The sequence below is a fragment of the Tyto alba genome, unplaced genomic scaffold (assembly GCF_018691265.1).
Source record: "Tyto alba isolate M040663 unplaced genomic scaffold, T.alba_DEE_v4.0 Super-Scaffold_25, whole genome shotgun sequence".
Lineage (NCBI taxonomy): Eukaryota > Metazoa > Chordata > Aves > Strigiformes > Tytonidae > Tyto > Tyto alba.
Genome location: NW_024881299.1, coordinates 253,045 through 277,010, shown reverse-complemented (window position 1 = coordinate 277,010; position 23,966 = coordinate 253,045). Strand labels below are relative to the sequence as shown.

At 67.3% G+C, this 23,966-nt stretch overlaps 2 protein-coding genes across 2 annotated transcripts; both read right to left on the bottom strand.

Moving 5' to 3' along the window:
- Positions 1 to 37: 37 nt before the first annotated feature.
- Positions 38 to 10,470, bottom strand: PPP5C (protein phosphatase 5 catalytic subunit). The gene is made up of 13 exons (XM_042797251.1): positions 10,283 to 10,470; positions 9,139 to 9,380; positions 7,153 to 7,300; positions 5,266 to 5,387; positions 5,086 to 5,151; positions 4,901 to 4,999; positions 4,668 to 4,773; positions 4,288 to 4,430; positions 3,221 to 3,308; positions 3,049 to 3,089; positions 2,776 to 2,954; positions 1,150 to 1,231; positions 38 to 516 (listed from the first exon to the last, which is right to left on the bottom strand). Exons 1-13 carry the CDS (start codon positions 10,398 to 10,400, stop codon positions 454 to 456), a joined length of 1,497 nt encoding a protein of 498 aa, XP_042653185.1. The 5' UTR covers positions 10,401 to 10,470; the 3' UTR covers positions 38 to 453.
- Positions 10,471 to 11,128: 658 nt separating this feature from the next.
- On the bottom strand, positions 11,129 to 23,152 carry LOC122153855 (hypoxia-inducible factor 3-alpha-like). The gene is given in 15 exon segments (XM_042797248.1): positions 11,129 to 12,875; positions 13,231 to 13,297; positions 13,669 to 13,753; positions 13,982 to 14,244; positions 14,337 to 14,411; positions 14,807 to 14,976; positions 15,559 to 15,683; positions 16,683 to 16,830; positions 17,680 to 17,786; positions 19,031 to 19,162; positions 19,164 to 19,216; positions 19,855 to 19,964; positions 20,651 to 20,735; positions 21,571 to 21,707; positions 22,775 to 23,152. Coding segments are annotated over 15 exon segments (1,992 nt in total). The 5' UTR covers positions 23,091 to 23,152; the 3' UTR covers positions 11,129 to 12,756.
- Positions 23,153 to 23,966: the final 814 nt, after the last annotated feature.

The following is a 23,966-nucleotide window of genomic DNA, read 5'->3' as shown; positions in this document are numbered from 1 at the left end:
GACACTCACCCCCCTTCCCGGACTCCTGGGGCCCCGCCCAGTTTACAATAATTACTTTATTTTAACATCATTAATTACAGACGGTAAAATCGCCCGGCGGGGGGGTTGGGGGGGGCACGTCCGAGGGGGGGGGCGGGGCTTGGGGAGGGGCAAATCCTGAGCAAACCCCCCCACAATCACCCCTCTCCCCCCCCCATCTCCATGCACCTATTGCTTGGGGGGGGGGGTGGGTGGGGAACCCCCCCCCGGGAGGGGTGTGGGGGGGCAATGCCAGCAGAGTGACCCCCCCCCCCATAATTCCCCCCCGGCCGCCCCCCTTTCCCCCCCCCCCTCAGGGTGCTGCCCCAGTTCCTGCCCAAACTGGGAGCACTGGAGGAGGTGGGGGGGGCGGGAATAAATACAATCTTCCAATATTTTAAAAAACCCCCCCAGGGTGAGGGGGCGCTGGGGGGGTCACATCATGCCCAGTTGCAGCAGGGTGTTGGCGTACATCATGGGCTTGACATTGGGGTGAGGCTGGGGGGCAGAGAGAGGGGGGGGTCTGTGAGGAGGGGGGCCCCCCCAAAATATCCCAGCCCGTGCTAACCCCTGTCCCAAGAGCCCCCCCCAAATAGCCCCTATGAACCTCCCCAGGCCATCAACCCCCCTCAAATAGCCCCTATGAACCCCCCTTAGCCTCCCCCCAGCCATCAGCCCCCCCCCAAATAGCCCCTATACACCCCCCTGAGCCCCCCAATATCTCTCCCCCAGTCCCTGAACACCCCCCACTAGCCCCTATGAAGCCCCCTTCCCCCCCCACCCCCCCCCCCAAAAAAAAATAAACAGACAGAAGTCTTAAGGGGATCTAGGGAAGGGTTTTGGGGAGTCCCAGAGGTGGGGGGGGTTTCTGGGGATCCCCAGAGAGGGTTTGGGGGGGTCCCCAGGTTTGAGGGGGGGTGAATCTGGGAGATTTAAGGTGGTTTGGGGGGGGGTTGGGGGTCCCAGGGCTGAGGGGTGTCCCCGAGGTGGGGTTTTGGGGGGGGGGATGTCACCAAAGAAGGATTGCGGGTCACAGATTTGGGGGGTGGCCAGATTTCAGGAGTGTTTGGGGGTCCCCAGGCTCAGGGGAAGTGGGGGGGGTCCCGTCCCCGTCCCCCCCCCCAGACTCACCACTGCTGTGAACTGGTGGAAGTCGGGGCGCAGGTCGCTGCCTCGCAGGTGGATGTAGGAGCCCTTATTGCCCATCTGGTCGCTGCAGAGAGGAGGGGGGGGGGGACACTTGGGGACACCAAAACACACCCTCCCCACCCACCTGGGGACCCCTGGGGACACCGAGGTATGGCACTGGGACAGCAACACCCCGCACAGGGATGCCCAGACGTGGTGACACTGAGATGGGAACAGGAGATACTCTGGGACACCAAGGCTCAAAAGACACCCAGGGACCAAGGTGAGGGGACACCGAGGCACAAGGGACACCCAGGGACCAAGGTGAGGGGACACCGAGGCACAAGGGACACCCAGGGACCAAGGTGAGGGGACATCGAGGCACAAGGGACACGCAGGGACCAAGGTGAGGGGACACCGAGGCACAAGGGACACCCAGGGACCAAGGTGAGGGGACACCGAGGCACAAGGGACACCCAGGGACCAAGGTGAGGGGACACCGAGGCACAAGGGACACCCAGGGACCAAGGTGAGGGGACACTGAGGCTCAGGGAACACTCAAGGACTGAATGAGGGGACAGTGAGGCTCAGGAGACACCCAGGGACCAAGGTGAGGGGACACCGAGGCTCAAGGGACACGCAGGGACCAAGGTGAGGGGACACCGAGGCTCAAGGGACACCCAGGGACCAAGGTGAGGGGACACCGAGGCTCAAGGGACACCCAGGGACCAAGGTGAGGGGACACCGAGGCACAAGGGACACGCAGGGACCAAGGTGAGGGGACACCGAGGCACAAGGGACACGCAGGGACCAAGGTGAGGGGACACCGAGGCACAAGGGACACGCAGGGACCAAGGTGAGGGGACACCGAGGCACAAGGGACACGCAGGGACCAAGGTGAGGGGACACCGAGGCACAAGGGACACGCAGGGACCAAGGTGAGGGGACAGCGAGGCTCAAGGGACACCCAGGGACCAAGGTGAGGGGACACTGAGGCTCAGGGAACACTCAAGGACTGAATGAGGGGACAGTGAGGCTCAGGAGACACCCAGGGACCAAGGTGAGGGGACACCGAGGCACAAGGGACATGCAGGGACCAAGGTGAGGGGACACCGAGGCACAAGGGACACGCAGGGACCAAGGTGAGGGGACACCGAGGCTCAAGGGACACCCAGGGACCAAGCTAAGTGGGGACACCAAACCTCAGGGGACACCCAGGGACAAACTGAGAGGACACCAAGGCTCAGGGGACACCCAGGGACTGGGCTGAGGGGACACAGAGGCTCAGGTGTCACCCAGGGAGGACAGTGTGGCTCAAGGGACACCCAGGGACCGGCTGAGGGGACACCAAGGGACACCCAGGGACAAACTGAGGGGACACCAAGGGACACCCAGGGACAAACTGAGGGGACACCAAGGCTCAGGGAACACCCAGGACTGGGCTGAGGGGACACAGAGGCTCAGGTGTCACCCAGGGAGGACAGTGTGGCTCAAGGGACACCCAGGGACCGGCTGAGGGGACACCCAGGGACACCCAGGGTGCACACAAGCCCGAGAGCGGGCGCAAGGAGGAGCTCCTCCCCGCTGGCAGTGACGTCCCCCTTGTCCCCAAGCTCCGGTGGCACTCACCAGTAGTTGGGGGCGGAGAAGACGGTGACACATTTGCCATCGTGGGCCACCTCGTAGCCCTCGGGCTTCACCTCGTGGCTGCGGATGATGTAGTCGAGGCGGTTGCGCTCCAGGAAGCTCTTGGTGACATCGGGCCCGAACTGGCAGCTGACCCCGCGCTTGCTGACGGAGCGGCCGTTCTGCGGGAGGGCCGGTGTCACCGGGACGCTGGGGACACCGTGGTGGCCATCCCCAAGGGGGGGACACACACACACACGCAGAGGTTCAACTCACCTGGGGCTGCGGGTCGGACCAGAGCAGGTCACACATGGGACCTGGGGGAAGCAGAGGGGGGGTCAGGGTCCCCCGTCCACCCCAGAGGGGACACCCTCGGAGATGGCAGGGACACCGCAGGAGGGGGGGGACACATGAGGACAAGGGACATTTCTTGGGGTTCATCTCCCACCTGAGTCTGGGGGCTGCCGGTTCCGCTCGATTTTCCGGATGTCATCGAGGGTGACGCCGTCCTCGCTGAAGAGACCCCCGTGCATGATCTGGGACAGAAGCCACGGTGGTGGGGAGACAAGGGGGGGGACAAGGGGGGGGGACCCCGAGCCCCTGAGGAGGGCAGGGACGCCCCCACCTGTGACAGAAAGGAGCCCCAATTCCCCAAGGATAGGAATGGTGGGGGCCCCCCCCACCGAACCCCAACAGGGATGGGGACCACCCTGACTCACTGGGGACCAGCACCACCAAGCCCCGGCAGGGATGGGGTCACCTCAACTCCACGGGGACATCGGGGACCCCCCATCCAAACCCCACCAGGGATGGGGTCACCTCAACTCCACGGGGACATCGGGGACCCCCCACCCAAACCCCACCAGGGATGGGGTCACCTCAACTCCACGGGGACATCGGGGACCCCCCACCCAAACCCCACCAGGGATGCGGTCACCCCAACTCCACGGGGACATCGGGGACCCCCCACCCAAACCCCACCAGGGATGGGGTCACCCCAACTCCATGGGGACATCGGGGACCCCCCACCCAAACCCCAGCAGGGATGGGGTCACCTCAACTCCACGGGGACATCGGGGACCCCCCACCCAAACCCCACCAGGGATGGGGTCACCTCAACTCCACGGGGACATCGGGGACCCCCCACCCAAACCCCACCAGGGATGGGGTCACCTCAACTCCACGGGGACATCGGGGACCCCCCACCCAAACCCCACCAGGGATGCGGTCACCCCAACTCCACGGGGACATCGGGGACCCCCCATCCAAACCCCACCAGGGATGGGGTCACCTCAACTCCACGGGGACATCGGGGACCCCCCACCCAAACCCCACCAGGGATGCGGTCACCCCAACTCCATGGGGACATTGGGGACCCCCCACCCAAACCCCACCAGGGATGGGGTCACCCCAACTCCACGGGGACGGAGGGGACCCCCCACCTCAACAGGGAGCTCACGGGCAAACCCCGCTGTGTGGGGACATCCCGGGGGGGGACGGGGGGGGCCCCCTCACCAGGACTTTGCCGTTGATGCACTGGGCCAGCGGCAGCCACTCGAAGACCTCGCTGAAGAGGGCGAACATCTGCGCCGTGTACTTGGCCTTCACCTCCCCCTCGAAACCGTAGATCTGGTTCATGTTGTCCGTCTCGTGGTTCCCTGCGGGGGACAGGGTGACACTGCCAGGCCTGGGGGACACGGGGCAGGGGACAAAGCCCAACAGCTCGACCCGGAGACGGGCAGGGAAGGAGGTCCCCCCAGTCCAGGATGGGGGACACAATGTCCCGAGGACGGGTGACACAGCTCAACCCTGGGATGATGCCCCACAACTGGGGACAAGGGACAAGCCAGGGTGGTGGAGGGGACACAAGCTGTCACCCGCGATGGCCGCGTTACCTCGGAGCAGGTGGAAGTGATCAGGGTAGAGGAGCTTGAAGCCGAAGAGCGTGAGGATGACCTCGACCGAGAAGGACCCACGGTCCACAAAGTCCCCGTTGAATATCTGCAGCCGGTTCAGGAAAAGAGTTCCCCAGATCCCCTCGTGCCACCCGTCCCCACACTTGTCCCCAACCACAGGGGTGACACTGATCCCGGCGGGACCCCGGGGCGGCTCCCTCCTGGGGGGATACGTAAGGGTTTGACTCCGAGGGCAGCCCGTTGAGCTCGAAGATGTTCAGCAGGTCGTAGTACTGCCCGTGGGTGTCCCCGCACACCGTCACCTTCTCCGTCTGCGTTTGAGACGAGCCAGGGTGGAATGTCACCTCCTGGGGACTTCGCTGTCACCCCCCCACCACACCTTGCCCCTCACACCCACCTCCTTCAACGTCGTTTCTACTAACGTGGGGAGCTTGGCCAACACCTCCTTCACCTGCACCAGGATCTGCCAGGACAAAGGGTCAGCAGAGGGGACAAGGAGGGGGGGGACACGCGGCACCTGGGGACAGGACAGAGCCCAGCAGGGCACTGGGAGGAGTTTGGGGGGGAACTGGGTTACCTGGTAGGCACATTTTCTGTGGAGTTTCTTCTGCTCCTTGTACCACTGCATCAGCTCCTTCATGAAAGCCAACGTCACCTTGCCACCATCCAGCTTGGGGCCGCTGTACTCGTCCTCGATGGCTGGGAAATGAACACCCCCCCCCCCCCCCACGGTGGCCGATGACACGAGGGGACAGCAGGGACAAGTCCCCAAAGGGCCATCGTGATGCCGCTGTCCTTCCCCGGGGGGCAAGCTCGCAGCCCCTGATGAACCCCGGTAGGTTTCTGGGGATGCTGAGCCTTGGCTGGAGACCCCAAAGCTCTGCTGGGCACCTTCATGGGGATCCTGAGACCCTCCTGGGGACCCTGAGACCCTCCCAGGGACACCAAGATCTTCCCAGGAACCCCGAGACCCTCCTGGGGACCCTCATCCTGGGGATCCTGAGACCCTCCCAAGGACCCCAAGGCCCTCCCAGGGAGCCCCAAGGGAACCCCAAGACCCTCCCAGGGACCCTCCTGGGGACAGAGACTCTCCCAAGGACACCAAGACCCTCCTGGGGACACCAATACCCTCCTGGGGACCCTCATCCTGGGGATCCTGAGACCCTCCCAAGGACCCCAAGACCCTCCCAGGGAGCCCCAAGGGAACCCCAAGACCCTCCCAGGGACCCTCATGGGGACAGAGACTCTCCCAAGGACACCAAGACCCTCAAAGGGAACCTCATGGGGATCCCAAAACCCTCCCAGGGAGCCTCATGGGGACCTTGAGACCCTCATGGGAACAGCAAGACCCTCAAGTGGACTCTGAGACCCCCACAGAGACCCTCATGGAGACCCCAAGACCTTCCCAGGGACCCTCTAGGGGACCCTGAGACCCTCCCAGGGACACCAAAACCCTCACAGAAACCCTCCTGGAGATGCCAAGACCCTCACAGAGACCTCAGGGTGATCCCAAGCCTCTGCTGGGGATCTTCACGGGTGCCCTGAGACCCTGGTGGGGATCCCAAGACCCACCCCCGGTAACCCAAGTCTCTGCTTGGGACTCTCCTGGGGACCCCCATGGTCCCCTGAGACCCTCCCAGAGACCCCCACAGCTCCTCAAGGTTGTTGTTGGGACCCAGAGCCTCCATAGAGCCCCCAGGGTGCCTGAGACCCACCCCCCAGGGACCCTGAGCTTTTGTCAGGGATCCTCACAGGGACCCCCACAGATCCCCCCCAGGGACCCCGAGCCTCCACTCAGGGCTCTAAAAGGAGCCCCATGAACCCTCACAGGCACCCCAAACCTCTACTAGGGACCCTCACAGACCCCCATGGGGACACTGAGACTTTTCTGAGGACACTCATGGTCCCCTTAAGACCCTCACAGCTCTCATTCCCACCCCAAAAATCTTTACAGAGACATCCAAGACCTTCATGAGCCCCCCAGAATCCTCCCAAGGGACCTCGAGCCTTTGCTGAAGACCCTCAGGAGACCCCAGAATCCTCTCAAGGGACCTCGAGCCTTCCCTGAAGGCCCTCAGGAGACCCCCAGAGCCCCCCAGAATCGTCCCAAGGGACCTTGAGCCTTTCCTGAAGACCCTCAGAAGACCCCAGAATCCTCTCAAGGGACCTCGAGCCTTTCCCGAAAACCCTCAGGAGACCCCCAGAGCTCCTCAGAATCCTCCCAAGGGACACTGAGAGTTTTCTGAAGACCCTCAGAGCCCACCAAGAATCCTTCCAAGGGACCTTAAGCCTTTGCTGAAGACCCTCAGGGCCTCCCTGAGACCCTCACAGGAACCTCCAGGCCCCCCACGGGGACTCTGAACCATTACTGGGGACTCTCAAGGCCCCCCTCTTCCTGTGGAGAAACAGGTGCCTTGATTTTAGGGGGGGCACAAGGAGCAAAGGCGGGGTCAGGGGGGCTCACTCATGCTCTCGATGTCCAGGGAGTCGACGACGGAGCGCTTGTGCTCGTCGCTGGCGATCGCCCGCTCGAAGGCCTTCTGCTTGACGATCTTGTGACACTCCTGGTACTTCAGTTTGGCGTCTTTGTCATTGGGCCTCACCTTCACCACCTGAGGGGGTGACAGACGTCAGAGGATGGGGACACCCCCATCCCCAGGGCCCCTTAAGGCCCACGGGGCCACCCAAGCTCCAGCACCCAATGCCTCGGGGCGTCCCTGAGAGAGGAGAGGGAAGAGGGACCCCTGATGTGATGTTGGGAGGGACAATGTGGTCCCCAGATGTCCCCACAGCTGAGGCACGTGCTGATATGGAGGAAGGGGGGGACAAGGGGGTCCCCAAGTGTCCCCACAGCTCTAAGGGACCTAATGACATTGGGGGGTAACAAGAGGGTTCACCAAGGGTCCTCCCCCAGCTCTAAGGGACATGGTGACATCAGGGAGGGAATGAGGGTGTCCCCAAGAGCCTCCCCCAGCTCTAAGAGCATGTGCTGACCTAAGAGAGAGGACAAGAAGGTCCCCAAAGGTCTCCCCCAGTTCTAGGGGACAGTGAGGGGATGGACACAAGGACATCCCCAAGTGTCCAGTTCTAAGGGAGATGCTGACACTGGGGAGGGGTCAAGTGGGTCCCCAAGTCTCCCCCCGATCTCAGAGGGGGACACGCTGACACCAAGGGGGTCCCCAAGCCACCCCGAGCTCCAGGGGGGACACGCTGACACCAAGGGGGTCCCCAAGCCTCCCCCGAGCTCTGGGGGGGGGACACACTGACACCAAGGGGGTCCCCAAGCCACCCCGAGCTCCAGGGGGGACACGCTGACACTAAGAGGGTCCCCAAGCCACCCCGAGCTCCAGGGGGGGACACGCTGACACCAAGGGGGTCCCCAAGCCACCCTGAGCTCTGAGGGGGGACACGCTGACACCAAGGGGGACCCCAAGCCTCCCCGAGCTTCAGGGGGGACACGCTGACACCAAGAGGGTCCCCAAGCCTCCCCCGAGCTCCAGGGGGGACACGCTGACACCAAGAGGGTCCCCAAGCCACCCCGAGCTCCAGGGGGGACACGCTGACACTAAGAGGGTCCCCAAGCCACCCTGAGCTCCAGGGGGGACACGCTGACACCAAGGAGGTCCCCAAGCCACCCTGAGCTCCGAGGGGGGACACGCTGACACCAAGGGGGACCCCAAGCCTCCCCGAGCTTCAGGGGGGACACGCTGACACCAAGAGGGTCCCTAAGCCACCCCGAGCTCCAGGGGGGACACGCTGACACCAGGAGGGTCCCCAAGCCTCCCCCGAGCTCCAGGGGGGACACGCTAACACCAAGGGGGTCCCCAAGCCACCCTGAGCTCCGAGGGGGGACACGCTGACACCAAGGGGGTCCCCAAGCCTCCCCCGAACTCTGGGGGGGACACGCTGACACCAAGAGGGTCCCCAAGCCTCCCTCGAGCTCTGGGGGGGACACGCTGACACTAAGAGGGTCCCCAAGCCACCCTGAGCTCCAGGGGGGACACGCTGACACCAAGGAGGTCCCCAAGCCACCCTGAGCTCCGAGGGGGGACACGCTGACACGAAGGGGGTCCCCAAGCCACCCTGAGCTCCAGGGGGGACACGCTGACACCAAGAGGGCCCCCAAGCCACCCCCCGATCTCAGAGGGGGACACACTGACACCAAGGGGGTCCCCAAGCCTCCCCCGAGCTCCAGGGGGGACACGCTGACACGAAGGGGGTCCCCAAGCCTCCCCCGAGCTCCAGGGGGGACACGCTGACACCAAGGGGGTCCCCAAGCCTCCCTGAGCTCCAGGGGGGACACACTGACACCAAGGAGGTCCCCAAGCCACCCTGAGCTCCAGGGGGGACACACTGACACCAAGGGGGTCCCCAAGCCTCCCCCGAGCTTCAGGGGTACACGCTGACACCAGGGGGGTGCCGAGGGGCACCCCGAGGCGCCCGGCCTCACCGTCTCGTAGTCGCGGAGGGCGGCCTTGAACTTGCCCAGGGCCATGTTGCTGGCGGCGCGGCGGTAGTAGCCCTTGACGTATTTCTTGTCGAGCTCGACGGCGCGCGTGGCGTCGGCCAGGGCGTAGCCGTAGCACTCGGTGCGCAGGTAGGCCAAGCTCCGGTTCCCATAGTAGATGGCGTTGGCGGGGTTCAGCTCGATGGCGCTGCTGTAGTACTTCACCGCATTCTCGTAGTCCTTCCCTGGGCCGCCGGCGGGCGTCAGCGGGACGGGACCCCCACCCACTTGCCTCTCGCTGCCCCCCCCCTACAGCTCACTATCTGGCAGCCCCCGTATCTCATTGCCCCCCCTTAGAGCTCACTATCTGGCAGTCCCTTGCCTCTCACTGTCCCGTATAGCTCCCTATCTGGCAGCCCCCCGCCTCTCACTGTCCCTTATAGCTCACTATCTGGCAGCCCCCGTATCTCATTGCCTCCCCCCTACAGCTCACTATCTGGCAGTCCCTTGCCTCTCATTGCTCCCTATAGCTCCTTATCTGGCAGCCCCCCGCCTCTCACTGTCCCTTATAGCTCACTATCTGGCAGCCCCCGTATCTCATTGCCCCCCCCCTACAGCTCACTATCTGGCAGTCCCTTGCCTCTCATTGCTCCCCACAGCTCATTATCTGGCAGCCCCCCGCCTCTCACTGTCCCTTATAGCTCCCTATCTGGCAGCCCCCCGCCTCTCACTGTCCCTTATAGCTCCCTATCTGGCGGCCCCTTGCCTCTCATTGCCCCCCCCCATAGCTCACTATCTGGCAGCCCCCCGCCTCTCATTGCCCCCGAGAGCTCACTATCTGGCAGCCCGCGCCCCCCACTCCCTTCCAATGGCTCCCTATCTGGCAGCCCCCCGCCCACCATTGTCCCCCTACAGCTCCCTATCTGGCAGCCCCCTATTACCCCTCTAGGCTCCCTATCTGGCAGCCCCCGCCTCTCATTGCCCCCGATAGCTCACTATCTGGCAGCCCGCGCCCCTCACTGCCCTCCAGTGGCTCCCTATCTGGCAGCCCCCCACGGCTCCCTATCTGGCAGCCCGCGCCCCTCACTGCCACCCCCCCCCCTCCCCCGCCACGCCTCCCCCCACTGTCCCCGCGCCCCGGCGGTACCTTTGAAAAACTCGTTCGCGCGGGTCTTGAGGGCCTCGGCCCGCTCCAGCTCGGCGGGGCTCGGGGGTCGCCCAGGCCCGGGGCCGCCGCCGCTCTCCGCCCGCTCTCCCTCCGCCATCGCCGGGCCGTAAAGCACCCTGGCAACCGCCGGGAGCGCGGCCCGCCGCGCCGCCAAGCGCCGCCGCTGCCGTCGCAACACGCGGCGAGACGGGAGGGAGGAGAGTGTCGTAAACCGCGGGGGCGAGGGGCGGAGCCGGGCGGGACCATAGAGAGGGGCGGGAGGACCGGGAGAACCATAGAGAGGCGGCGAAGAGGTACCAGAGCGGCCATGGTGCAGCCCGCGCCTTCCCAGTGTCCCCATCACCCTGATGGCTCCTCATGTGTCCCCACATGTTCCCCCCCCGTCCCCATCGCCCCCCGTGTCCCCTCCATCTTCCCTCACGTCCCCCCCCCGTCCCCATCGCCCCCCGTGTCCCCTCCATCTTCCCTCATGTCCCCCCCCGTCCCCATCGCCCCCCGTGTCCCCTCCATCTTCCCTCATGTCCCCCCCCGTCCCCATCGCCCCCCGTGTCCCCTCCATCTTCCCTCATGTCCCCCCCCGTCCCCATCGCCCCCCGTGTCCCCTCCATCTTCCCTCATGTCCCCCCCCTGTCCCCATCGCCCCCCGTGTCCCCTCCATCTTCCCTCACGTCCCCCCCCGTCCCCATCGCCCCCCGTGTCCCCTCCATCTTCCCTCACGTCCCCCCCCGTCCCCATCGCCCCCCGTGTCCCCTCCATCTTCCCTCACGTCCCCCCAGTGTCCCCCCCATGTCCCCATGTCCCCCCCCGGCACAGACGGAGCCCTCAGGGGGTTCAGAGCAGGTTTATTGGGGGGTGGCAGCATGGCGGGGGGGCGGGCGGGGAGGGTTGCGTGTGCGTATGACCATGCGCGAGCCCCCACCCCCCCCTCTCTCGCACGCGGCCTGCGCACACGCGTGTGCGAGGGGAGTAGCGGCGGGGGGGAGGCAATACAGGGCCCCCCCCAAAGCGACATTTTGGGGCGCAGCGGGGAGGGGTGTGCGTGTGGGTCCCAGCGGCTCTGGGTAGCGGCGTCCGGCCCCCCCCCCTCCCTCCTCGTGCAAGGGCCGTCGTGCAAGGGCTGGGCTCCTCATGCAAGCTCCCCGCCCCGCCCTGGCTCAGGGCGGTTTGGGGGAGGCGCTGGGGGGGGGGTCTCACATGAGGGCAGCTCTCGCACGAGGGTGGCTTTCCCTGAAGGCTTTGGCGTAAGGCCCTCGCACGAGGCTCTTGCATGAGGCTGTTGCACAAGGGTGGCTCTCGCACAAGGGCCTTGCACGAGGATGGCTCTTGCACAAGGCTCTTGCGCCAGGGACAGTTTTGCACAAGAATGGTTCTCACAGGACAGCTCTTGTGTGAGGCTTTTGCACGAGGCTCATGCACAAGGGAGGCTTTTGCACAAGGCTCTTGCACAAGAGCAGCTCTCACACGAGGCTCTTGCACAAGGTCCTTGCACAAGGCTCATGCACATGAATGGTTCTTGCACGAGGCCCTTGCACGAGGACAGCTCTTGCACGAGGCTCTTGCACAAGGCCCTTGCACGAGGCCGGCTCTTGCACGAGGCTCTCGCACGAGAGCGTCTCTGGAGCCCTGGGGCTGCGCAGGACGGAGCGGTATAAAAGGGGGTCCCCGGGGGGGGGCGGGGGGGGCGCTGCCCCGGTGGTCCCAGATTTTGGGGGGGGGGGGGGGGGGGGGGTCCCTGGGCCCCCCCCAAAGGGGCATTTTCAGCCCAGCACCAAGTGGGGGGGTTTTCCCCCCCCGAGCCCCCCCAGGGGGGCCCGGGCCGAGGTAGGACTGGGGGGGGGGGGGAGGGGCTGGGAGGCCCCATGGGAGGATTTTGGGGGGGGCCTCGTGGTTGGGGGGGGAGCCCTGAGGGCCCCTAAAAGTGTGTGTGTGTGGGGGTTTCCTCTGGGGGACGATTGGGGGGGGGGTGTCCTAAATTGGGGGGGGCCTACCCCCAGAGGTGGGGAGGGGGGTGTCCAGATGGGTCCCCATGTGGGGGTGTTCGGAGTGGGGGGTCCCCCATGCCAGGGGGTCAAAGCCCCCCCCAAGGATTAAGGGCTTAGAGGAGGGGGATCAAGGGGGGGGGTAAATGGGGGGGGAGCGTGGGGGGGTCTCAGCTTGGGGGGGGAACACACACTGGGGGCACCCCAGGGGCTGTGGGAGGGGCGATGGCTTTTTGGGGGGACCCCAATGTGTGCCAGCTTGGGTCCCCCCCCCATTTATGGGATGAGTTGGGGGGGGGGGGGATCATTTTTGGGCATCCCCCCATTGGGTATCAGGGTGTTTCAAGACACCCCCCCTCCTGTGGGTTTTGGGGGGGGCTGAGTTTTGGGGTCCCCATCAATTTGGGGGGGTGGGAGGGTGTTGGTGGTTTGGAGCCGCTGCTGGTTTTGGGGGGGTTGGCCCCCCCCCCCACCTCAGTTGCTCTCCAGACGTGTGCCCTGGGGGGGCCCCCTGGGGCGCCCCTCAGTCTCCTCCTGGGGGGGCCCCAGGGAAGGGGGGGCCCCCGGCAGGGTCAGACCATCAGCCAACAGAGCTGCAAATGGGGGGGGAACACACATATTATTGGGGTCCCCCCCATAATTAAACCCCCACCCTTGGTTGTGCCCCCCCCCTCAATTTGGGGTCCCAGTTTCCAGCTGTGTGTGTGCCCCCCCCCCCAATTTCACCCCTGTTATCAGGTTATTTTCACACACACACCCCCCCCAGGTTTTGGGTCCCACCCCCTCGAGATTTGGGGACCCCCCACCCATGGTTTTGGGTCACTCGTTATTAAATTAAACCTCCATTATTAGCGAACCCCCCCCCCCCATTTTGGGGGATTTTTGGGACTCCCTAATCACCACTCCCTTATTATTACACCCCGATAATTGGGGGGGGCCCCCCCTCACCGAGGGGTGGCTCCTGCCCCAGGTGGGGGCTCAGTCCCGCGGGGTCCTCCCCACTCAGCAGCAGCCCCTGTGGGGGACACGGAGGGGGGGGGAGACACACACACGGGGGGACGTGGGGACACGGGGGGGGGGGGGGGACGGACAGACGGACATGGGGACAGGGCACCTGCCCCCCCTCCTCCCCCTCCCGTGTCGCCTCCCCCCGCCCCCACAAGCCCCTCCCCCCTCCCCCCGTGTCCCTCCCACCCCACCCGTGTTGTCCCCACGTACCCTCCGTGACCCTCCGCCCCCGCCCCCTCCTCCCACGCCCGCGTGTCCCCCCCCACATCCATGTCCCCCCCCACGCACCCATCCGCGCGTCCCCCCCTCCAACCGCGTCCCCCCGTGTCCGTGTGTCCCCCCCCCACCCCTCCCACTCCCACGCGTGTCCCCCCATACCAGGCCGAGGGGGGGCAGCAGGTGGGGGTCGAGCTCGGGGCGCTTCAGGGGGGCGCCCGCGTCCTCCCCGCTCGGCTCCCGCGCCCTGCGCGGCACCGTCACACCGCGCCCACGCCACGCCCCACGCCACGCCCCCCTCCCAATCCCCCTCCATCAGCACTACCCAGCAACAAGCCCCGCCCCACCCCGTTAGCCCCGCCCCCAACCCCGCCCGTTATCCCCTCCCCTAAAGCCCCACCCCGCCAAGCCCCTCCCCTAACACCCCCTCCACAATCAGCCCCCTCTTAGCCCCGCCCCCCCAGACCCCGCCCACCTCTTCCTGCCAGGGCGGGGCGCCAGGGCGGGGCCGAGGGCGGGGTCGCTGCCCCAGCGCGGGAGGGCGGGGCCTGGGCGGGAGGGGGCGGAGCCTCGGCCGGGGAAGCTGCGGGCGCGAGGGCGGGGGGGCGTGGCCGCGGCTGCGGAGGCGGGGCCAGGCGGGCGCGGGCCACGCCCCCGAGGCGCTTCGGCCCCGCCCAGCTGGAAGTCGCCGTCCATGGGGATGTACGGGGCCAGCATGGCCAGGTCCAGGGGGGACGCCTGGGGGGGCACAAGGGGGGGACAAGGGGGGACAGTGTCACCCCCCCAGGCACGGCCAGGCCCCGTGGGGTCCCTCCCAGCCCCCCCCGTACCTGCAGGGCGGTGCCGGCTCCCGGGCTCCCAGCAAAAAGCTTCTGCACCTCGAACAGCAGCTCGTCCCCGGGGGGCTGGGGGCGGGGGGGGACACACGGACAGTCAGACCCCCCCCAGCACAACGTGCCTGCCCCCCCCCACCCTGCCCAGGCCCCCCCTAAAACGCAAACTGTCTCCCCATATTCTTTCAGGATCCCAAATATCCCTTTGGGGACACCCCCAGACTCCAGTAACCCCAGGATAACCCCCCCCCCCAACCCTGCAACCCCTCCCCGGGTCCCCCCACAGCTTGCAAAGGACCCCCAGGACCCCCCATGTTCCCCCAGGGACCCCCCCCCTTTTCCCCAGGGACCCCTCTGGACACCCCCCACCCCACAGCCTGGTTGAAACATCCAAAGGCCTCTCAGTGACACCCCCCAAAATGTCTCCCACCCCCCCCCCAAGCCTGGCTGGGACCCCCCGGACTTACCGGGGAGGGGCTGCGGGGGCGACGGCGGGGGGGCGCTGAGGGGGGGTCGAAGATGGGGGCGAGGAGGCGGGCAAGTTCGGGGGAGCAGAAGCGCCGGGGGTCCCGCTGCAGCGCTGCCTCGGGGACGTGGGCCGGGCGCACGAAAGCCAGCACCCGCGGGCCCCCCACCCCTGCCCGCACCGTCAGCGCGGGCTGGGGGACCCCCCAAAACCCCCAGCCATCCCCAGGGACCCCCCAGCACCCGTGGGCCCCCCACCCCTGCCCACACCGTCAGCGCGGGCTGGGGGACCCCCCCGAAACCCCCCGGCCATCCCCAGGGACCCCCCAGCACCCGCGGGCCCCCCACCCCTGCCCGCACCGTCAGTGTGGGCTGGGGGACCCCCCCGAAACCCCCCGGCCATCCCCAGGGACCCCCCAGCACCCACGGGCCCCCCAGAAACTCCCCCCCCCATCCCCAGGGATGCCCCAGCACCCATGGCCCCCCCAGAACCCACCCCCCCCATCTCAGGGGCCCCCCAGCACCCATGGGCCCCCCAGAAACTCCCCCCACCATCCCCACGGACCCCCCAGCACCCATGGGCCCCCAGAACCCCCCCATGATCCCCAGGGACCCCCCCAGCACCTCAGGGATGCCCCCAGAGCCCCCCAAAATCCCAGCCCCCCCTGCACCAAGCCCCAGCGCCCCCAAAATCCTCTCCCAGTGCCCCAGCGCCCCCCTCCCAGTGCTCCCAGTTGCCACAGCCGGTGCCCACCGAGGCTGAGGTTGAGGATGGCGTCGGGGGTGTCGGGGCCGGGGGCGGGGGGGGGCAGGCGGCGCCCCTCACCCCGGCGTTGGGTCTGCTCCAGCGACAGCACCACCCCTCGCTGCTCCACGCGGCTGTGGGGGGGCCGTCAGCCCCCCCGTGGGACGGGGACGGGCCCCCCCATGGGGCAGCAACACACCCCCCAACCCCCCCGCAAAAATAGGCTGGGGGTAGGGGCTGCAGGGTATCGGGTTTGGGGTGCTGACCTCCCCCCCCTCCCTCCAGGCACTGGGAGTAGAGGATTTGGGGTGCAGCCCCCCCAGGCATCATTCATGGGGTGCACACCCCCACTGGGCATAGCGTCGAAGATTCGGGGGGCTGACCCCCTCCCCCCCCAAGAACTGGATATGGGGTGCTCCCCCCCCCAGGCACTGGATACAGGCTACAACATTTGGGGTGCTGCACGCCCAGGCATCATTTACGGGGTGCACACCCCCCACTGAGCGTAGGCTATAAGATTTGGGGTGCTGACACCCCCCCCTCCAGGCACTGGATATGGGGTGCAGCCCCCCCAGGTATCATTTATGGGGTGCACATCCCCACTGGGTATCGGGTCTGAGATTTGGGGTGCTGACCCCTCTCCAAGCACCAGATATAGGGTGCTGACCCCCCCAGGCACTAGATACAGGCTACAAGATTTGGGGTGCTGTCCCCGCAGGCACCATTTATGGGGTGCACACCCCCCACTGGGTATGGGGTCTGAGATTTGGGGTGCTGCCCCCCCCAGGCACTGGACACAAGCTATAAGGTTTGGGGTGCTGCCCCTCCAGGCACCATCTATGGGGTGCCCAACCCCACCGGCTACGAGGGCTGAGATTTGGGGTGCTGCCCCCCCGCCCCACCCAAACCCCAGCGCATGGGCTGCCAACCCCCCCCCCCCCACACACACACACCTTGGTGACCAGATTTGGGGCTTGAATTTTGGGGGTACTCCCCACAACCCCCCCCCCGCCCCGCACCAAAGGCACCAACTTCTGAAGCGCCGATGCCCCACGGGCACCCAACGCTGTGTCCTCCCCGTGCTGTGTCCCCCCCCGGGTCCCGCGTGGGTGCCCCCCCCGCGTCCCCCCCACCTGAGGACGAAGTGGAGGCAGACGATGCCCTCGGGCTGGGCGCTGCGGCTGTTGGCGATGACGGTGGCCTGGGTCTGCGCCCACAGGAACCCCCCGCGCTTGGCCAGGAACCGGTACTGGCTCGTCACCGCCTGTCCCTTGCTCAGCACTGCGGGGGGGCGGGGGGGTCACCACCCCCACCCCCGGTGAAACACGGCGGGATCGGGGTACAGCGGGGCGGGGAGGCGGGGGGGGGATGCCTGAAGGGCATGTTGGGCTTCCCAGGGGTGCCCCAGGGGGATATAGAGGTGTCCAGGGGGGATGTTGGGGAGCCCATATGCCCCAAGGGGATATTGAGGTGCCCAGGGGGGATATTGAGGTGCCCAGGGGTGCCCCAAGGGGATATTGAGGTGCCCAGGGGGGATATTGAGGTGCCCAGGGGGGATGTTGAGGTGCCCAGGGGTGCCCCAAGGGGATATTGAGGTGCCCAGGGGGGATATTGAGGTGCCCAGGGGGGATGTTGGGGATCCCAGGGGTGCCCCAAGGGGATATAGAGGTGTCCAGGGGGGATGTTGGGCTTCTCAGGGGTGCCCCAAGGGGATATTGGGGAGCCCGGGGGGGATATTGAGGATCCCAGGGGTGCCCCAGGGGGATATAGAGGTGCCATGGGGGGATATTGGGGTTCCCAGGGGTGCCCCAAGGGGATATTGGGGAGCCCAGGGGGGATATTGAGGAGCCCAGGGGTGCCCCAAGGGGATACTGGGGGGCCCAGGGGGGATATCGGGGCTCCCAGGGGCGCCCCAGGGGGATACTGGGGTTCCCAGGGGGGATATTGGGGATCCCAGGGGCGCCCCAGGGGGATATTGGGGTGCCCAGGGGGGATATCGGGGCTCCCAGGGGTGCCCCAGGGGGATATTGGGGAGCCCAGGGGGGATATCGGGGCTCCCAGGGGCGCCCCAGGGGGATATTGGGGAGCCCAGGGGCGATGTGGGGGTGCCGGGGGTTGGGGGGCACTCACGGGTGTGCACGCTCCTGCTGAGGGTGTCGGAGTCGAGGGCGTGGACGTACTCGTAGAGGGAGCAGCCGAGCAGCTCCTCGGGGGCGTACCCCGCCACCTCCCCGATCCTGCGCACCCCAGCTCAGACGGGCCCCCCGAGACTCGCCGAGGGGCTCCCCCCCTTCCCCGTCCCCGGGGGGGGAGACGTGGGGTCCCCTATGGGGTCCTGGGGTGCCCTAAGGGGTCCTGAGGGCCACTTAAGGGGTTCAAGGGGCCCCAAGAGGGTCTGTGACGGGGGGGGGGAGGTTTGGGGGGGCCCTATGGGGTGCTGGGGGTGTCCTGGGGTGCCCCTAAGAGGTCCTGGGGGGCACTTATGGGGCTTGGGGGCCCCAAGAGGGTCCTGGGGGGCCTTGGGAGTTCTGGGGGGTTCCTAAGGGGTGGGGGGGCAAGGTCTAAAGGGTTTGGGGTGCTGGGGGGTTTTGGGGTGCTGGAAGGGTGGGGGTCTGGGGAGGGGGGTAGAGAATGCCGGGGGTCCAAGGGGTTTTGGGGTGCTGGAAACTGGGGTGTGGGGGGTCTAGGTGTGGAGGGTGGGAGGTTTTGGGGTGCTGGGGGTCTGGGGTGGATGTTCAGGGAGCTGGGGGGGGGGCAGGAGTCGGGGGGGGCGGGTTTTGGGGTGCTGGGGACCAGACGGTGTTGGGGTTCAGGGGGTGGGTGGGTTCTGGGGTGCTGGGGCCTGGGGGGCAGGTTTTGGGGTGCTGGGCTCCAAGGGGAGCTGGGTTTTGGGGTGGGGGGTGGGTTCTGTGGTGCTGGGGTCTAGAGGGTGGGATTTGGGGTGCTGGGGTCTGGGGGGTGCTGGGTTTTGGGGGGGGTGGATGGGGTCTGGGGTGCTGTGGTTTGGGGGGTGTTTCTGGGGTGCTGGGGTCTGGGGGGGTGCTGGGTGCTGGGTGCTGGGGGGGTGCTGGGCTCCAGAGGGCAGGTTTTGGGGTGCTGGGGTCCAGTGGGTGTTGGGTTTTGGAGGGGTGCTGGGTTCTGGGGTGCTGGGGTCTGGGGGGTGCTGGGTGCTGGGGTCTGGGGGGGGTGCTGGGTTCCGGAGGGCAGGTTTTGGGGTGCTGGGGTCTGGGGGGTGCTGGGTTCTGGGGTGCTGGGGTCTGGGGGGTGCTGGGTGCTGGGGTCTGGGGGGGGTGCTGGGTTCCGGAGGGCAGGTTTTGGGGTGCTGGGGTCTGGGGGGTGCTGGGTTCTGGGGTGCTGGGGTCTGGGGGGTGCTGGGTTCCGGAGGGCAGGTTTTGGGGTGCTGGGGTCCAGTGGCGGGGGGGGGGGGGATGCTAGCTTCCAGAGGGCGGGTTTTGGGGGGCTCCCCCGCGCCCCCCCTCACCTGTCATCGCAGTAGGTGAACTTCATGTCCATGGAGTGGCGGGTGAGGACGGTGCCCGAGCCCAGGGGGGTCTCGATGGCCCCGGGGTGGGGGATGGCCTCGCAGATCAGCACCAGGCACCGCAGGGGGGGGGTCGCCCCCCCCGGCCCCCGCGTAGGACCGCATGTGCCCCGCGCAGTGCAGCACCTGGGGCACACACACACACGGGGGGCACGGCCCCCCCGGCACTGTGTCCCCAGAGAACGCTCTGACCCCCTCACTGCCCCCCCCCCTGTGTTACCCCCATACCCCCCCGTGTCCCCCCCACATCCCCCAATGTCCCCCTGTCCCTTCATGTGTCCCCCCATGTCCCCCCATTTCCCTTATGTCTCCACGTCCCCCCATGTCCCCCCCATCCCCTATGTGTCCCCCCGTCCCTTCATCTCCCCCCATGTCCCCCCACATCTATTATGTCCCCCTGTCCCACCCTGTCCCCCCATCCCTTATGTCCCCATGTCCCCCCGCCCCACATCCCCCCACACCCCATGTCCCAACCCCCCCCATGTCCCCGTCCCTCCATCCCCCATATCCCTGGGTCCCACCGTGTCCCCACGTCCCCCCACATCTATTATGTCCCCCTGTCCCCCCCATTCCTTATGTCCCCATGTCCCCTTTATGTCCCCCCACGTCCCCCCACCCCACATCCCCCCACATCCCCCCATGCCCCCCCATGTCCCCACCCTCCCCGATATCTCTGTCCCTCCATCCCCCCGTATCCCCCCATGTCCCTGTGTCTCCCCACGTCCCCCCCACGCCCCCCCCCACACTCCCCCACGCCCCCCCACCTTCCAGGAGGCCGCCTTGAGGTTGAGGCAGCGCCCGCGCCCCGTCAGGGTGCTCTTCATCCGCAGGGAGAAGCTGCGCCCCGAGCGCTCCCCCCGCCGCCGCGGCACCGCTGGGGGGGGGGGGCCGAGGTCACGGGGGGGGGGGGGGGGAAACAGGGGGGGGCGGCAGACCCAGGGAGGGGTTTGGGGGGTCCCAGGGGACGCCCGGGGCTGCTGGGAGGGGTGCTGAGGTGTTTTGGGGTGTCCCGGAGGAGACCGAGGGATGCTGGGGGGGGGCAGAATTGTTTGGGGGGGTCCCAGTGGTGCTGGGGGGGCACTGGTGGGGGCTCAGGGGCGTTTGGGGGGGTCCCAGTGGTGCTGGGGGGCATTGGAGGGGTCTCAGGGGAATTTGGGGGGTCCCAGGAGAGACCCAGGGATGCTGGGAGGGGGCAGAAATGTTTGGGGGGTCCCAGTGGTGCTGGGGGGGGGTCCCAGGGGAGTCCCATGGTGCTGGGGGGGGTATTAGTAGTGTTTGGGGGGTCCCGGCAGTTTTGGGGGGGGTCTGGGGAGAGTCCTGGGGTGTTTTGGGTGTGCTGGGGTGCTGGAGGGGGGTCAGGGGTGTTTGGGGGGGGGGGGTCTCAAGGGAGTCCTGAGGTGCGGGGGGGGGGGGTCAGGGGTGTTTGAGGGGGTCCCAGGTGAAGTCTGGGGTGCTGAGGGGGGGTCGAGGGTATTTGGGGGAGGTCTCAGGGGGGTCCCAGGGGAGTCCCGGGGTGCTGGGGGGGGCTCAGGGGTGTTGGGGGGGCCCCGGGGGTCTCACCCTGCCGGGGGCTGAGCACATCCTGCAGCTCCTCGTGATCACAGGGGTGCACAAAGTCAAAGACGCTGTGGCCAATCAGCTCCAGCTGTGGGGGGGGGGGGGGTGTGGGGGTGTGTGTGCACGTCTCGCACGAGCACCCACGCACAGGGCCTCACACCAGCACCCGTGCACGGGCACCCTCGCATGGAGCCTTGCACCAGCGCCCTTGCACAAGAACGCTCACGCGAGCACCCGCACACAGACACCCTCACAGGATCACCCGCACACACTCTCACACAAACACCCGCACAAAAACACCCGCACGCGATCACCCACACAAAAACACCCTCACATGAACACCCTCAAACCAGACACCCTCCCACAAACACCCGCACACACCTGCACACAAACACCCTCCCACGAGCACCCTCACATGAACACCTGCACACAAACACCCTCACACAAGCACTCTTGCACAACACCCTCACAAGACCATCCACACACAAACACCCTCCCACGAGCACCCACACACAAACACCTGCACACAAACACCCTCACACAATCACCCTCAAACGAACACCCGCACATGAGCGCCCTTGCACAAACACCCTCACACAAAGACCATCACACAACCACCCACACACGATCACCCGCACACAAACACCTGCACACGAACACCCTCACATGAACACCCTCACACAATCACCCACACACGATCACCCACACACGAACACCCGCACACAACCACCCACACACAACCACCCACACACAACCACCCACACACACCCTCACATGAACACCCGCACCCAAACACCCTCACACGCCCACCCCCGCCCCACCGCACCCCACCAGCCGCCTGTTCCCCCGCCATGGCTGCCCCGCGCCCCCTCACAGGCAGAGTTGTGGGGTGCCCCCTCGCCTCCCCCCCGGCCCCCCCCCACCTGGCTGAGCCCCAGCAGCCGGTTGACGTTCTCGGACAGGAAGATCATGTCTCCCGCCTCGCTCAGCACCATCACGAAACCGCTCAGCGCCTTCAGATAACACCCGTCCACCTCCTCGGCCGCTGCCGCCCAGGCGCCTGGGGGGGCCCAGGGGTGTTTTGGGGGTCCCCAGGGTGCTCAGGGGGGCTGGGGGTGACTGGGAGAGGCTGGGGGGGTGCTTGGAGGGAGGAGGGTGGGGGACTTCAGGGTGTCCCCAGGGTGCTGAGGGGGGCTGGGGGTGCTTGGGGGGGTGGCTATGGGTGTTTTGGGGGTCCCCAGGGTGCTCAGGGGGGGTGGGGGTGCTTGGGGGGTGGCTATGGGTGTTTCGGGGGTCCCCAGGGTGCTGAGGGGGGTTGGGGGTGCTTGGGAAGGTGGCTATGGGTGTTTCGGGGGTCCCCAGGGTGCTCAGGGGGGGTGGGGGTGCTCAGGGGAGGGGGCTGGGGGAGCTCAGGGGGTCCCCAGGGTGCTCAGGGGGCCTAAGGGTGTTTTGGGGGTCCCCGCATGCTCAGGGAGGCTGGGGGTGCCTGAGGAGAGGGGCTATGGGTGTTTTGGGGGGCCCCGGGGGGCTCAGGCGGGTTGTGGGTGCTTGAGGTGAGGAGGCTGGGGGAGCTCAGGGGGTCTGGGGTGTTTGGGGGGTCCTGTGGGTGATGGGGGTGCTCAGGGGATCCCACGGGTGCTCGGGGGGGGCCTATGGGTCCCAGGAAGTCCCATGGTTCCCTTGGGGTCCCAGGAGGTCCCACGGGTGTTTGGGGGCCCCAGGGGGTCCCATGGGTGTTTAGGGGTCCCAGAAGATCCTATGGGTGTTTGGGGGTCCCAGGAGGCCCCAAGAGACCCCATGGGTCCCTGATGGTGCCAGAAAGCCCCAGGAGGTCCCAGGGGTGCTTGGGGATCTCGGGAGACCCCAGGAGACCCCACGGGTGTTTGGGGATCTCAGGAGGTCCCAGGGGTGTTTGTGGACCCCAGGAGACCCCACGGGTGTTTGGGGATCTCGGGAGGTCCCACGGGTGTTTGAGGACCCCAGGAGACCCCACAGGTGTTTGTGGACCCCAGGAGGTCCCAGGGGTGTTTGTGGACCCCAGGAGGTCCCAGGGGTGCCTGGGGATCCCGGGAGGCCCCAGGAGGTCCCGCGGGCGTTTGGGGGTCCCGGGGGTCCCCCGGGGCTCACCGGCAGCCAGGAGGCGGTGGACGCGCAGGTAGCTGATGGTGAGGCGCATGATGGAGGCCTTGTCGAGGTGGGCGCTGACGCCGCGGGCGAAGGGCAGGGTGTGCGCCAGCTGGTAGAAGACCTCGGTCTCCCGGCTGCGCCGGCACCGCGCCGCGTCCCGCGAGCGCTCCTTCCGCAGCTCCGGCGTCGACCTGCCGGGGCCCGCCAGCACCCATGGGCGCTCGTGGGCACCCCCCCCCGCTGCACCCCGGGCGCCCACAGGGCACCCACAGCGCGCCCCGGGCACCCGTGTTGTACCCACCCTGCACTCATGCATGCACCCTGCACCCACAGTGCACCCAGGGCACCCACACTGCACCCACAGTGCACCCACAGTGCACCCACAGTGCACCCAGGGCACCCACACTGCACCCACACTGCACCCACAGTGCATCCACAGTGCACCCACAGTGCACCCAGGGCACCCACCCTGCACCCACAGTGCACCCACAGTGCACCCACAGTGCACCCAGGGCACCCACCCTGCACCCACACTGCACCCAGGGCACCCTGTGCACCCACACTGCACCCACCCTGCACCCAGGGCACCCACACTTGCACCCACAGTGCACCCACAGTGCACCCAGGGCACCCACAGTGCACCCAGGGCACCCACAGTGCACCCACAGTGCACCCACAGTGCACCCAGGGCACCCACCCTGCACCCACACTGCACCCACAGTGCACCCAGGGCACCCACACTGCACCCACAGTGCACCCAGGGCACCCACACTGCACCCAGGGCACCCACACTGCACCCACAGTGCACCCACAGTGCACCCACAGTGCACCCAGGGCACCCACCCTGCACCCACCCTGCACCCACAGTGCACCCAGGGCACCCACCCTGCACCCACACTGCACCCACCCTGCACCCAGGGCACCCACAGTGCGCCCTGAGCACCCCGCCCCCCGCACCGCATCCCACCCGTCCCTCCCCCCACCCCACGCCCCCCTCCCAGCACCCATGGGTGCCCCCCGGCACCCGCTGTCACCGTGAGACACCCGGTGACACCAACACCCAAACTGTGGGCGGGGTACACTGTCACCACGAGCCAGGGGCACGGGGAGCCATGGGGACACGAGGGGACACGGGGGGGGGGTGCGGGGGGGTGTCCCAGGTGTGTGAGTGGACACGGGGGGTGTCCGGGTG